The 15,974-nt window shown below is 35.1% G+C and overlaps 1 protein-coding gene across 3 annotated transcripts in view; it reads right to left on the reverse strand.

Moving 5' to 3' along the window:
• Positions 1 to 15,974, reverse strand: part of VRK2 (VRK serine/threonine kinase 2) — a 94,821-nt gene that overhangs the window by 6,014 nt on the left and 72,833 nt on the right. For all 3 annotated transcript variants that reach the window (XM_007445723.1, XM_007445724.1, XM_007445722.1), the window contains 4 exons: positions 13,035 to 13,155; positions 10,589 to 10,647; positions 6,621 to 6,787; positions 1,303 to 1,464 (listed from right to left, as the gene is read on the reverse strand). In XM_007445723.1, the coding sequence (XP_007445785.1) occupies positions 1,303 to 1,464; positions 6,621 to 6,787; positions 10,589 to 10,647; positions 13,035 to 13,155 (509 nt within the window). The remainder of the gene's footprint in view (positions 1 to 1,302; positions 1,465 to 6,620; positions 6,788 to 10,588; positions 10,648 to 13,034; positions 13,156 to 15,974) is intronic.

Genomic DNA, 15,974 nt, shown 5'->3' on the forward strand with positions numbered 1-15,974 from the left:
GTGGGGAGGAGGTGGAATGACTGGAACTCACATACGTTACTGATGGGAGTATAAAGTGGGAAGTATCTGTCAGCTTTTTATAATGTTGAACATACATCTGCCCCATGACCCAGCAATTCCACTCCTCAGGACAAACAAAACATATCCATAAAAGGCCTTGTGTCAGAATATTCAGAGCAACTATATTCATGGTGGCTTGAGACACGGGCAGCCCAGGTACCCACTAATAGGAGAATGGATATGCAAATTATGATGTAGTTATACAATGGAGGGTTGAAAAAGAGCACTCAAGAATATCTAAATTTTGTCACCAAGCAATATTTGTCTTCAGTTTTATAAATGGGAACTATAAAATGTGTCCTCTTGAAGTAGATTCCTTTGTATCAACTTGAAAATAAAATAAAAAGGAAATGATGCTACTATGGTTTTATAACAGAAAAAATGCAAAAGATTCCTATTAGTACTAAAAAAAAAAAAAGCATTTTTCTCTCTAGATAAACTTGTATGCTTGCTAGTTAGATGAGAAATGCCTAACTTGTAGGCTTCTAATTTTTGCCTTGGCTGCCAGGAAGTTCAGAGCCAAATTCAGTGCTCAGTTTAATGATTAACATCCCAGCTGCCTGATTAACCAATTGTTTTTTTGGGGGGGCGGGGGCATGGGGGGAGATAGAAGATGGGGGCATTATCTTGTTCCATATTGTAAACTACCTGAAACCATTTGGAGAAAATGATGTTGAAATCATATAAAATGTTAGCCATTTTGAGAAAAATTTTTTTTCACTGCAGATATAAATACCTTGTATGCTTCTCCTTGTCAAAAAAGGTTAAATTAGGAAAGACTTTTGCTGTTGCCTGAATGAGGCATCTGCTAAAGGTGAGTCACTAACCAAACAAATGATCGGATGATATAAAAGTCCGTCGTTCTGAAATACAACCACAGTGACAGGGACCCTCTCACATCTGTTTATGAGTTAGACTGGAGGGGCCAACGTAACAGTATGGAATACGGTGAGTCCCTCATGGATCGTAGACGGCATAACAAATTCAAGTGCACTTCGTTAGATTCTCGGGCTAAAGAAAGAAATCAGATCTGCACGCAAATGTGCTCACTGTCATTCTGTTTCTGTGATAACTGGTTTTGGCTGCCTTGACTTTATCCACTGGATAGGATATTTTCTGTCCTTTCTCATTTAACAAAACTGTACAACCTTGGCCCTCAGGAGAAAATAAAAAGTCTTTATTCCCAAAGGGCATATTCTAATATAATATTAAGGGAAACAACAACAACAAAACGCCTCTCACCTGTGCTGTCTCACTGTTGAACAACCCAATCAACCTCTCCTCCTCTTGCACTTTTCTCCACGTTGCGCAGGACTCAGCACTTTTCTCACTGTGGCCTTTTTTTTCTAGTAACCTATTTTGCATCTGATTGACTTGCTTTGTTGCAGCCTTTCGTGAATCAACCTGTTGATACAGAATAAGTAATAATATATAAGGAAAACTTCTGACACTTGTAAAAAAAAAAATGCATTCATGTCCAGATTCTTGAAAATTGTATACTTGCCAAGCTTTGAAAAAAGGAAGAAATAAAGAGGAAACCAACAAATGGAAATTACAGAAAAGTACAGTAGTTGTTGGCAAGATTCAGGCCTCTTCTCCTCAACGGGACAAGACCAATAAAAATTAGTGTCACTGTCGTGCACTCTTTAGAAATTATCTCTATAGATAATTTGCTTGCTGAAAACAGCATTTTTACAGAAAACTGTCACATATGAAAACTGCACATGAATTCATTATTAACCTTTGCTGGGAGTGGATCCAGGACATCTTTTTAGTTTAAATTCTTATTAATTAGAATCTTAGTTTTCTATCATTGAAGTGAGCCTAAGTAATGTGAACATACAAAAGGAGCTTATGATGTTGCTTACTTTTTTATACAGGTAATTTAACCTTTGAGCAGATGAACAACAGTCAATGTCATCTAATACTGTGTGCCAGTATCAGAGGTTAAATTCTACAACAAGCTTGGCTGTCTCTAAGGTTTCTTTTTCACACCATGCTGTTATCTAGGGGATGACTGACTCTCAATAACCTTGAAGGAGACACAGGGCAGATCCCACAATACAGCTGGAAGATTGAAAGCCACAGTGAAGATCCTTATGTCAAGTATTTGTTCAGCAGCTTCGTGTTTACAGCAGCTGAAAGTGCCATCACCTTTTTTCATGGGTTAAATAGGGGGCAGAAGATAGGAACAGTACAAGGGGAAATAATGGAGTAGCCAGTGCCAAACTAGAGAATGAATTACATTGGCTGAGCAAGCAGAGCCTTAATTTGTAGTCCCTCAACTTTTAGCTTCTATTGCCAAGTGTGTTCACTCCTTCCCTTTAAAATATGCTGGCGTTTTGTGGCTAGGTTTAAGCTGTCACAACACCATTCTTTATTCACCCCTCCTCCTGGATCCCAGCTTCTCAAAGGATAGCACAGCCACTGCTTCTCAGTAACCTGAAAATTGGAATTGCTTTCTGGTCACTCAGGGGTTCTTTATTTCTGCCACTCAACTCTCCCCAACTCCTAGGAAAATTCATGTGTAACCACCTTCTGAGCCAGTTTTCCATTCAAGTTATCTTGGTAATAAATGCCCATCATACCACTAGTGTGAAACAAAGTGTTTCCTAAGGCTGCTGTACATAGTTCTATCTTAATAAAACACTGGCTTGCCAATCATTATGAAATGTGTCCTGTGACAGAAAGGATTAGTTGAGATACTGAGAATTTTAGTGCCTCCTATATGCTAGGCACTTTAGGTATAACAGTTTTTGGTCTGGGAGCCTCTGATGTACAAACAAAATTCGGTCTAATATATTCAGTCCTCTCTGAGGCCTCCTGGAAGAGACAATGCCTCCTGGAGTTGCTGTCAGTTGGCTGGATGGTTAAGTTGTGCTGCCATGAGCACTTCTAGCTAATAAACAAAATGATATCCAATTTATGGAAAACTTCTGTTTCTAGGGAAACTTTTAAAATGGTTAAGAGTGAAGTGGGATCATAAAGTCTAACCCTTAATTGTGAACAGAGTAAAACTTTTTCTCAGAGATAAAAAAGTAAATATAGAAGACGCTCTGGGTATCCCACATAATCAAATAGAAGGATACTATCCAAATGTGTGTCACTTTCCAGAAAGTGGCTATTCAAATAAGGTAATTTTTATTTAATTCTTCATTGGCACTTCATACTGTTCTACAAAATAAGGAATACTTTCGGACTCCTAAAATTCAGTAAGCAAAAATGTGCTTATAATTAAGAATTTATATTCTTTTTCTCATACAGAAAAGAAATATGAAGACAACTTTAATAGAATTATTCTGAGAATTAAAGCTCAAGTAAGAATTCTGTAAGCTTTTAAGTTCAATACAAAGATTACTACCACCAGTAATAATCTATTCACCTCTGGATTTGCTATACGAACCTCAGATCCTGGGTGAATGAAGAAACAAACTTTTTCTCGTCTGAAATGTAGGATAGCTTGAACATTTTAACTATGACCTACAGCTACTCTTCTGCCTTAGTAAAGTGTTCAGGAAGGATGAGTGGCTCACTGTGCTCAGGTGTCTATAAAATTACAAAATGGATTCACGCATCAGGATAAGGAGGGAGATATTGGTAAACTGATAAAAGGATCCACTACTGGCTCTTGAGGAAATGGCTTATTCAAGGGTTGAATTGAGGCCTCCAGTAATGCTGGTTTCTAGCTTGGCTTTAGCATTCTCATCCAGGAATTCTGGAGCTTTAGCTCGCCTCAGTAAGCATTCTTACTGAATATGGTTTCTTTCCTTCAGTGAATTTTGGACATTACATCCCAATGGATGGCATAAATAGACTGAGGTAGCCCTGATGATAAGATTCTTCTAATATGACAATGCCAGAGCCTTCAGAACTACTAGAGAGTAATATCAGCTATACATAGTATCATTTTGATTAAGGCAAATGTCCCAAAAGATTTGCTTTTCAGGAAAAAATATCAACATCTCTACTACCTTGACAAAAAGTCCATTTCCAATTTAACTCCAGTAACAGTATTTGAGGACTTCAAGAAGAAGGTTCAGCTTATCGGGAACAGTTTACAATGCCTAGTGAAAGCCCGTATTGGATAAATCCCTCTGGTTTTTTTTTGCAAAAAGATGCTGTAAGTTTGCTGAGATTCTTATGGTGATGTGCTATTTTATAATACCTAACCAAAACATATTTTTGTTATAGCTACTAAATTTAAAAGGCACAAACCACTTATACTGAGGGAAATAACACTTAAAAAATTAAACATTCATAACTTTCCTTTGAATACTGAATCGTAGAAACGTTTTATTTCTCTAACTGTATATGTTTCCTGGTCCACTGACTTCTTTTTAAGTTATCTTTATCCAAAAATTACAAGTCCAGAGTTCATTATTTATTTTGTTAAATAATTAGATCCATATATAGAGTAACAAGAAATATCTTTAGCTACTAATGAGGGGATTCTGTCTAAAAAGAGAGAAATTTGGGGCCATGTGATTGATATTCATTCTGGACTTAAAAATGATTTTTGTTATGGAAGCAATCAACTGTGGAAACTATCCTTGATCATTTAGGAAAGCTGAGTTCAGGACAGTTTACATTATCATACTGTGCTTTTGATCATTTTCAAGTTTGGTTTTTGCAGTATTTCAAAATCTGTCAACTTAATTTAAAAATAAGAAATTTAAGGTGTGGTCACATATGGTGAACCTATATAATTATCAAATATATTAGTGTACTCAAAATACTACAGAAATAAAGTCATTATTCAGTAAATATTGATCTGCTATGAAATCTATCCCCGATTCATCTTAATGTCTATATACTGAGGCTGATCATATTGTTAACAGAAATTAGATAAAGTCTTAAGAATGCATATTATTCTTAGTGTTTTCTTTATACTCATAATCAAAGTGCTCTAATCAAAAGGAAAGAATAAAATATTTTTGATTGAGGCTCACTGGAAAAAAATGTTTTATGTTCTATCTCTGCATATAAAAATGGTTTCACAACAAACATCCTTTGAATTCGATGAAACTGAAAATTCTGGTGGGTAATAATTAGAATTTTATATCAGAGGATATAGCTATCAGTTTTTTCAATGGCTTCTTTTATATTTCAATTAAGTTTATGAAACTGAAAACCTACAAAAAAGGAAAACATCTACTTAAATTACTGTAGATTAAGTGCTGGCTATTACTGCAAGGGAAATACTATGCCAAGGAAAATGGCTCTTTGCTTTGTTGCAAAAGTGGTAAAAACACAAAAGTCAATAAAACTGTTAAAATAAGTCTCAGTAATTACCAAGATCAAAATCCAGTGGCTTTTTGTTAAACATGAACTTTTGTTCTGCCTTCTGCAATACGTAAATAGTGCTGACAATTGGTTTGTGAGGCACTTGCTACAATAAAATGTAATTGTATCATGAGAGAAAGGTGACAATCAGGAGATCATGAAAAAATTACATATTCTCACTGGTAGTTAATTAGCCATGCAAAACCTCCTCAAACAGATATTCTCTTCTATTAGGAATGATTACTATGCAGGCCTACAGATGTCAATACCACAGTCATTCAAATACTTCTTTCCCTCCTAATTGAAGGTTGTAAAGCTCTGGTGCCAAGGTTTTGCTTCCAAAGAGCTAATTTATGACTAGAAGGATATTTTATGTCTTCAGTTGCAGCAGCTACAAAATTCAGCAAATCAGAACCATCTGTGCACTGATACTTGACTCACCATTCATCTAGCAGCCTATCAGTCACATTAGTTTGCATCCTGCATTCTTGGCTCATGAATACTTGTGATGATCCAAAGTTCACAAGAAATATTAAAAATGAATGACATCCTGACCCTACCTTAATGTACATGCATCAGGAAACAAAGCCCTCCATTTTTTTTTTTTTTTGGCACATGGGCAGTGTCAAGGCAGGATTAGACATTTAGTTGCCTGTCCAGTAATGTTGCTGATAGCAGTCTCAGGCTTCTCCCACCTTCTTAAAAAATGTTTCAAGTTCTAATTCTTTTGTGTTGTTTCCAGTTCTAATTTTTTAAAAAAATGTTGCTGTGAGGGAGTCAGCTGGAAGATAAAGTGGAAGGTGTAACTTTAAAAAATAACTTTTTGCAAAAAAGAGTTGTTTCTATAGATTGAAATATCAGCACATACAAATATTCTGGTAAAATTTAAGAATATTATTACCACCACCAAATTATGGCCAAGAGTAAGCAAAAACAGAGGGATGACTAAAGAGAATCTGAAGAAAAGCAGCAAAAAAAGGTTTCCATGAATAAAGCTGGATTCACCTTTAATATCTTACCCTAGTCCTATCTCTGTGACATCAGTGACTGCTTTATTTCTTTAATAATACACAACAGGCCACAGATCCTACTATTTTTCTCTTGAAGACAACAAGTCAAAGGAACCTTCAATAAAATTTCTCGGAGCTCAGGGGATATAAGAATTAGATATAAGTAAGAAACAGGACTGTCAGACTCATTTTGACACCTAAAACAACTTCATTTGGTACATAAGCTTCACAGAAGGTCATCACTGGATTCCAGGGACTGTTACTTACCTTTTGATTATTTGGAGTACGCACATTTAAGCTCTCTCCTTTAGGGGAAAATTCCAGTGGTCCTAAAGGTATTCCGCTTGGGTTCAGAATTTTCTTGAGCATTTGATAGTTTGGCTTTTCATCATACGCTAAATTATGAGCACATACCAAATACTGGGCTATTTCACCTGTGAAGTATTAAGTTTTTTTAATATGTCATTCATAATGGGAAAAAATTTCAAAACTCCAATATTCTCAAAATCTCTGTTGTTCTTCTCTTACACAAGCAAGTGCCCACACACACACACACCCCCTTCAAAGAAACCAAGAATGAACAGTTCAACAGGAAAGTACTCTTTAAAAGATATCCAAAAATGACTGAAATCTAGTGACCTACAGATTGGACAAGATGGGAGAAACTAGTGGGTTGTTTTTTTTTTTTTAACATATCTTTGTTGATATGTTTACAATTCACTCATCAAAAGAAGGAAATTTTTAAAATTATAGTTAGTGATTTTGATTTATAGGATGCAACTACTAAGAACTACATGAATAATATAACAGAACCAGCCACGCTTCACACTTTTTTTCTGAAATTTTAAAAATTCAGTTAAAAATACATTTTTTGAAGTTTTAAAAATTCAGTTAAAAATATAAACAAACAAAAATACCAAACAAAAGCAAACAAAAAATACTATAAACGTCCTTACTTTAAAGGAAGAAATCATTGCAAATTGTAATTAAGGCTTTGATTTTGAGATTACAACAGTTCATTTAGAAATGACCTTGAATTCTACAGTTTTAGCCGTGACTGACTTTAGAATTTGCCGAACCTCGTTCAAGGCCTGCATACCTAGCTAGCCCAGTGCAATCATGGCATAGCCTTTCTGATTTAGAGCACAAGGATGAGAAGTTGCCACCTTTTAATTTTTCTCTTCCCTAGAATGGTACAGTAACCTCCCCACAAAAAAAGTTTATGAACTACAAACTTTTAAATACAGTAAAATTAGAGTCAGTAACCAAAAATTAGAAATATAGCCACTTTACAACAAATGTAGTTTGCATTTTTGTTTCAGGTGGAGGTTCAATCTGAGATATAAGTGATAATACCATACACTGTTTAAAAACTGGCATATTTTCATTTGTTAACAGAGATGTTTATACTCCATAAACTAGTTTTTCAAGGCTTTCCTCTTCAAAAACTTATTACTGACCCAGACACAAGTACCTCTTACTTTCTCACTAAGTTGTTTATATCCTATGGTGGGGAAATTGGGGAAGCTTCGTGGCTTGGCAGAACTGACTTCCTAAATCTTTGCTCCTTTCCAGGCCTACCTCCTTTCAAGTGGGGAACTGCAGAGACACTGGGTTTCACTCCCTACAGGGAAAAATTCCAAAAGGAACAGTCATTATCTCTCCCCTCCACCCCGCACCAAGGAAAGTCAGAGAGTGACCATTTTACACTGTATTGTCCACAACTATTTTCCAGGAACATAAGGCTACTGCAGCTAAAATGAAAACTCTTGGCTCCAGAGTTTTTTTGTTTTTTTGGATACTGTGGCAATTCTGCAACCTCCTTTTTTCCTCTCTAATGTATAAGATGTCAAATTCTGTTATCTAGCACTCGCTCAACCAGATCTCTGTAACTAGGAAGTGCTGCAGCTTCATCACATTTATAACTCATGTTTCCAGAAGCCCTTTGTGGGGGCGTCCAATTCTTGAAGAGATGATCCAAAAGAAAAAAGATTAAATTACATCCACTACCATTTGAATATGAATATTCTGTTGTTCTTTGTTCCTTTCAAGATTGGTAAGCCCAGTTTGGTATATACTACAATTCTATTAACCAGAATATCCCAAACGAAGAGAGCGGAATATGTTGGGGACACTTTTCACAAATCACTGTTAGAAGACAATGGAAGACTCCTGGCACTCTACCAGCTGATAGTGGCTGTGCTGCAAAGCCTTCATGGGTCTGGGATTTGAAAAAATGAGGTCCCAGTGAGGTAGGAGAGGGAGAAAAAGAAAAGAGCCACCTCTGTTATGAATATATTATGATAAACCTGATGCTTAGATGATTGTGATATAGTACTGGTTTAAATGTTAGCCTTTCAAGATCTGGATTTTATTATATTAAGTAAACCTTTTAATTTACTAGCATATTTCCAAAGTTATAAAACAAATGCTTTGAGTAGTATGAAATTATGATATTCTTGAATCATCTGCTTTTTAAGCTAGTGAAATATTAAGTATCATTACTATCATTTCAAGAGATAGAAACTTTTGAAACTATTATTGATATTATTACACTGAATTGGACATGCATGTTGCAAACTTCTCAGCTGTTTTCATAAAATGTCTTAGTAATAAACCTTTTGTAAATCGGATTAATTCTCATGCTAGCAATACCCACTCTCCTAAGCATAACCAACTAACTTGAGAGACCTTCAGTTAATAATAAAGTTTCAACGTTCTGTGCTTTAGAAATAGAAATTTGCATTTTATAAAAGAATAGTATAGACCCAAACAAATGGTTTGTACTGAAAAAGAGGAGCCTGGCACTCCTCCCACCATTTCTTGTACCACTCAAATATTATATTTAGCAATAGCAGTGTCCCAGAATATACACTGGTCCATAAGCATTTATTGTGTACGATCCAGGGCACATGGGCTTTCTTTCCTAATCCTAAACTGAACAGTTACCTTTTGTGCATGAGAGACAAGAAAAGAGATATACAATTTAAAAAAATTTTTAACATCTCCTCATCTCTCTTTTTGCTGTCCTGTTGAGTAAAATGAAAGCTGTGTGACTTGGTTAAAATGCCAGTAAGAATATTAGCCAAAAAGGAATACTGGCATATTGACTGAGTTACTCAGTGCAGTTACATAAATGAAAAGTTTTCATCTTTCAACCCATCCCCCCAAATGAGAATACTACTCTTCCGTTTGCCTCCCTCCATCAGAAGGAAAGAGACAACAGAGAGTGGGAAGCAGAAGACTCATACTGGGCAGACTTGTGGGATTTGGGAAATGGAGGTGGGAAAACAGAACTGGTCTGTTCATTTCCTACGGAAATGAAAATTTTGGTTTCTGGTCAAAGAAGGGCTGTAAGTATAAGTTTAAGATGATTTAACTCTACTTTTAAACTCTCATGTGGAAAATGATACTATTTGACCTTATCTAGACACTCAGCGTACATATTTACTTTCTTAAGTCAGCTAAAAGCTAACTTCGAAGTTGCCTGGTAGAAACAGAGATCAAGATTCACTCTGCCTATCGTCTCGGAGAGAAAGCAAGCCGGACAGCAGAAGCAGGCTCTGCTCTGTGAGGCAGTCTAACTCGGTGGTTAACTCGGTGCTGAAAAATGTGCCATGCAGCACTTGGGTAATTCTGAATTGCCTTACTATTTTTACTGATAGTACTACCAATTAAAGAATTCCAAAATGGTCTATACTAACATGAAAGAGAAACCTGTTTAATGAAATACACTCCGAATCCCAAGGTCATATGCCTTGCCAATCCAAAAATTTTTTTCTGGCTGTTGAGTCAGACTATAACCCAAGTCTAAACAGCATTCAAGTGTTTAATGGTTTGGTTTGTTAAATTATTAATTGAAAGTAGTCTTTCCTTAGATCAACTTTCTCTTCTTTCAGCAACACACATAGGAACAAAAACAGAAAGTCCACTCTGGAAATACCAGATACAGCTGACCATTAAACCTGTGCCTGATTCCCCAAATATACATCTAAAAAGAAAGCGATGCCACCAGCAGAGCCCAGAACGCTGCCTGCATATGTTCTCGCAGCATTCTTGTGTCCTGATGAAAAGAGGATCTAAACAATCTCTTCTCTGGCAACGTATCTGTAACCCTGGAGAGATTCTTCCCACCACTATGGGAATGGGACTGGGTGCAGCAAAAGCTACAAGAGTGACAAATGTGGTGAGCTGTAAATCATATAGGAGAAGGCAGAAGTTATCACCTGACTTACAGCAACTGCTTCCGGAAGGAGCCCATTTAAGCACTGACTCAGGCAGCTCATCCAACAGACTAAAACAAAACAGAGTAACGCACAGTGAATTTGTTTGCAATCCTGTGATTTACTGTTTTGATTAGAAAACAAAACTCTATGGCTCACCAGTAATGTGACTTTCCATACTTTTTTTTTTTCACCCACCTGTAATGGGTAAGAGGGTAAGTGGATGGGGGAGATCCCTCAGATCTCACTGATCGATTTTATATCAATCACCTAGAAACTAAACGTAGAACTACAGTATAAATGCTTTAATACAAGGTCTGCACGTGTAGAAATGTATAAGTAGGGATACATGATTTTTTAAAAAAAAAACCTTAAGAAAAAAATACATAGAAAAATTTTATCTGGATTTTCAGGATATTTTTCCTCAGGTACTCAGCACTGGGGAGGGGCAAATTATTTAATATTTTATGTATATTGTTCTCAATTGGGCAGTTGCTTTATGCTATGCCATGATTAAACAGGTTAACAAGAAATATCCAAAGAACAAAACAAAAAACCCATTATTCTAACACTTTCCAGTGTTTTAGACTCAACAAGTACAAATCTCTTAAGTTGCTTCAGCCACAAATATATAAACATTCAACTAAAATTACTGATATGAATGTTTGATTCACAAACTCAGGCATAGGCAGAATTGCAACAATAAATGCACTGATCTAATATTACCCTATGTTAGGAAAATAAAGGGCATATGGGATACAGTATTATGGTTAAATATACAGGCCTGCCCATACTTATGGGGAAATTCAGCGTTATGCCTTCTCAGCAAGTTGAAAAAATTATGATTATGTATTATATAAAAAGTTTGAACATGTCTTATATGTATATATATATAAGATACATATATGTACGTATCTTAATTATACATATGTCTTAATTATAAACTTCATAATACAATATTAGCTTTATTGGTCAATAGGTTTATATTAGTAATCAGGTCAAAATGAATATATTAATATATGCAAGGGGCCCCACAATACAAACGGAGATTATGTTTATTAGCATTATATTTTATTATTTATGTAATACCCTATTATATTCAAATATATACATGTAGGTATATTCATTAGAGACATATACAATGAAGGCATCTATATATGCATATAGATAAAAGACTAGAATAATATTAGTAAGTCTTATTAAAAGAAAAACACATATAGGATCATTGGAATTAAAATGTTAGTCTATTAAATAAAGTATTTTACTCAAATTAGGTAAACTGAGGTAGAAAATTGGAAACCAAGCCTTTATATATGCCCATTACTGTCCTTTGACTTGACCCATATATTGAAAAATGTTAGTTACCTGAGGGTTATATGGACACATCAGTCACCACAATAAGTAACTGATTAGACAGTTCTAATACTGACATATAAATGTGTTAGTTTTGGGAAAGGGACTAGGACGTTCAAGATTCCAAGTGGAGAAATATTTCATACAATATATGTCACTATTTACAAATGTAATCTGCATTATTTTGTATCTGCAGGCTAGCTCTCCTCTCTATTAAGAACTGATGCCACACTGAATTAGACAGACAGATTTCTACGGATCAGCTAGCTACCCCTTTTTAAACTTCTGTTGTGACTTGCCCTATTAAAATACAGCTGCTTTTTCCAATTGTGATATTATATCTGTGGATAACTACTGTTGAGAATATCTTGGTGCATAATGAAAAACTGGCTATGCTGTGCTACATGCAATTGACTTTTTGTTAGGCCTGATCAGTGAGAAAAACAGTAAAATAGTAACCCACTCTATTCTCAGTCTAACCTAATTCTCACCCTAATAGAGTTTAGGTGATAAAAATTGAATGTGGAATATTAAAATGTTTATGTGGCTGCAAAATGATCTCTTACATAAACACCTCATATACAAATTCTGTTTGTTTCTTCCTTAAGAAACAAAACATACACTCCCCCAGATAACAGGATTAAAAACAATGTATGTTGCTCTCACTTGAAAAATATGAGCCCTGTTTGTCCCATTTCACTTTGTTGCTGTGCACAGTTAATATCAATCACACCAAGCTCACACTAACTCCATATACTTATACAATGCTACTCTGAAAATACTCTTCCTTGAAAATACCACCACCTAGAATCTAAGTTTTGGAAAACACCATGTGAAGCAACAAATATTTCACTTTTTATTTTGTATTACAACTCTCATACATATGATCTCATAGGTGTTAGCTTAATGGATTTTATGTCTGTAAGCTGTTTGGGTTTTTTAAGATATTTTTCAAATTTAAGAAATTTGCTTTGGCTATCCTATTGAATGAATAGGTTGAATGAATGAATAGGTTGAATGGCAGTCTTCTCTGAGATATTAACTCGTTTTAATGTATCCCTTCAGACCTGGTGCTGTACATAACGGAATACTTGAAAATCTGTACTTAGTTTTAGCTGTCTGGACAGCCACAGGGTCCTCCAGGTTCTGCTCCCAGGGCAGTCTCCCACATAACCACCGCAGCAGGCAGTAGCCGAGGATTTCAAGGTCACTTCGTCTGGACAGGGCTACAGGAATAAGCATTAAGAGAGAAAGATGAGGGATAAGTCATTTTTGAGGAATAGAGAAATCACTGAATGAACTACCACTGATGAAATATGAAAAAGCCAAATGGGCGATGTGTTTTGTTTGTTCAGCTGGAGTAAAGCTTAAACGCCCAGGCGTTTGGCCCCGGTCCACAGAAAGGCAGTGACTTCTTGCTGTTGAAAGTAAGGGTCAGTTTCCTCACCTCCTCCAACTTCATCCTTCCTTAGTCTGGCCTGTCACATGAACTTCATCTCCGTGGCCTCTGACATGATCCAGACAACCCATAACCTGGCACCAACACTTTCTCAAAGAGCCAAGCAGTAAAACAAAGAAATAAATGTCTGCAGCTAAATTGCTAACACATGTTCCAGGAAGTCCATGGGGTCTGCATTGGTCATGCAGAGACCCTTCAAGTGCAGACTAAACACTGATGGCCTTTCCTGTTCCACTCATACTAGCAGCATTGGAAATCGGAAAATATGACAAAACTGCCATCTAGTGTACACTATTAAAAAACGGGTCTTTCTTAAGATTTTTCAATTAAATGAAAAAGTACAGGATAAATACACCTGCTGTTTGGGGTACACGGATCTAAAATTTTACAAATATTATTTTAGATATAAGCAGTGCTAAAGCGAACTTCTGATCAAATCTCCTGAATAAAAAATATAAAGGTAAAGAAATAATGTGCATGAGGGGTGGGGTGCAGGTGGTGGGAAGTAAATTTTAAAGCCAAAGAGAGGTTTCCATAATCTAAGATAAGATGGCTTTTCATAAAAAAATACAGTAAAAGAACATTTTGAGGCCACTGTAAATATCATTTATATAAAACTACAGACTAGTGCCATAGACTAATTTCATGACAATTTTCTGTATTTTTTTAAAGTAACTGATTTCAAAAGAAGGACAAAAAAATCTAAGAAACATGTCAAATATAACAAATATTACTGAAATAATGATTAAAACATTAACAAAATCCCACAAAATAAACTCATTTTTATAACCATTCCAAATTGTTATAAAACAATAGCCTGGCTTACATTTCTACCATTACTTGAATGTTCATCTGTATAGGGATGTAAAATCTCCTAAGTGCAATATATGGCTGTTAAACCTGCTGTAAACAGGTATCCTGGTTTTATTATCTTTCATTACATACATTCTGAAAAGTCACTCAGTAAACTTAGTTTAATTTAAAAAGTCATCTACAAAGAACAATGCTGCTAGCACATCATAACTACTTTTGGTCACCATACATAAGTTACTATAAAAGCAGAAGACAAGATTAGCTCTTACACATACTCTATCTTAACTGCTATTAGAGTACCAGATTTATTAAAGGCCCTTCAATCAAGCAGAATGCGACAGTCCCATGGGTACTGTTTACTTTCTGCACAAGCTTCAGCAATGTCCTAATGCAAGACTTGGCTCCCCTATGAAAATAAAAACACAGTCTCTACCACACTGCTTTGTAGTCATTTCTTCAGTAATAAATCTCCCATTAATAATGGAATGGTTCCATTTGTACAGATGTGTTCACAAATCCCTTTTCCATTATGGCAATTCCCGATTACCACCACTTAAAAAAATTCACATCCTCTAATTTTCGAAAAATTATATTCTGGCACCTGTTTGGACGACATAGGCTACACACAAGAGGCCCTTTGAGGAAAAACAATCAGAATTAAAATGGAATGAACCTTCCCAGCCACTTCCCTCAACCCCCCAACTGGGGGATTAATTGATATGAAGCTGTAAGTAATGACAAGTCATTTAGATTTCTGAAGCCAATCTTTCATAAACTGGTCTTCATTTGAAATAGCCCTTCGAGAGTTAACTTACTTCACTATCATAGTTCAGTTTTACCTAATTAAAATACAGCACCACATTTTTCAAACTTTTATTTTCTTTTACTGCATATATACATTAATAACTATTGTTAGGTAAATGTTTTACCACTCACTGTTTCTAATAAGTTCTGCAGACATACATGTAATGTTAAAAAAAAAAAAAAATTCTATAGTAACTCTTTTCCCACCATTAAACAGAGAGATGAAAGGATTAAAAATGTTTCCAGGTACACACCTTTCCCTGAAACTCCCTCTCAGGGAAACAAACTGCAAAGTGTGATGTGTTTTTGAGAAGTTAAACTCTAAGACTGTACCAGCGATTATGTCTTTTCTCCATCTACTACATACAGAAGAGTAATTTTAACACTGGTTAAATTAATTAAAATATTTTGGATGACAATATTAGCATCTATGAGTGGGTATGTAATTAACACAATGAACTGATCACATATCTTTAAGTTTAAATAAAGTACATCATCAAAATATAGATGATATGATAATGATAACTGTTGAATCTAGGAATTGAATATTTACTATATTATTCTACTATTTCCTGTATATTTGAAAACAATTAAATAAAATGCTGAAAATTAAAAAAAAGAATTGATCATAATTGAGGAAGACTACTAATTAACATCTAACAATGAAAATATTTTTTAATTTGAAAGTTGAAACATATATTATGGATTATTTTGGTTTTGTATAATTCGTATTTCTGTATAATTTATTGTAATACATAAGGTTTTTCAGTTGCATTTGATAATTAATATAATCATTAGCAGCATATTTTCATATAGATTTCCTAAAGTCACACTTTTACTCATGGTACTTCTGCTTAGAAATATAGGAAGATTTAGTTATCAATATTCTCTTGTCACTTTCTAAATATAATTTAGCATCTAATTTTTATTTTGCTTATTAATATGGAACAATGTAAATGAATCTTTTCA

This window comes from Lipotes vexillifer, unplaced genomic scaffold (assembly GCF_000442215.2).
Source record: "Lipotes vexillifer unplaced genomic scaffold, Lipotes_vexillifer_v1.1 scaffold838, whole genome shotgun sequence".
Classification (NCBI taxonomy): Eukaryota; Metazoa; Chordata; class Mammalia; order Artiodactyla; family Lipotidae; genus Lipotes; species Lipotes vexillifer.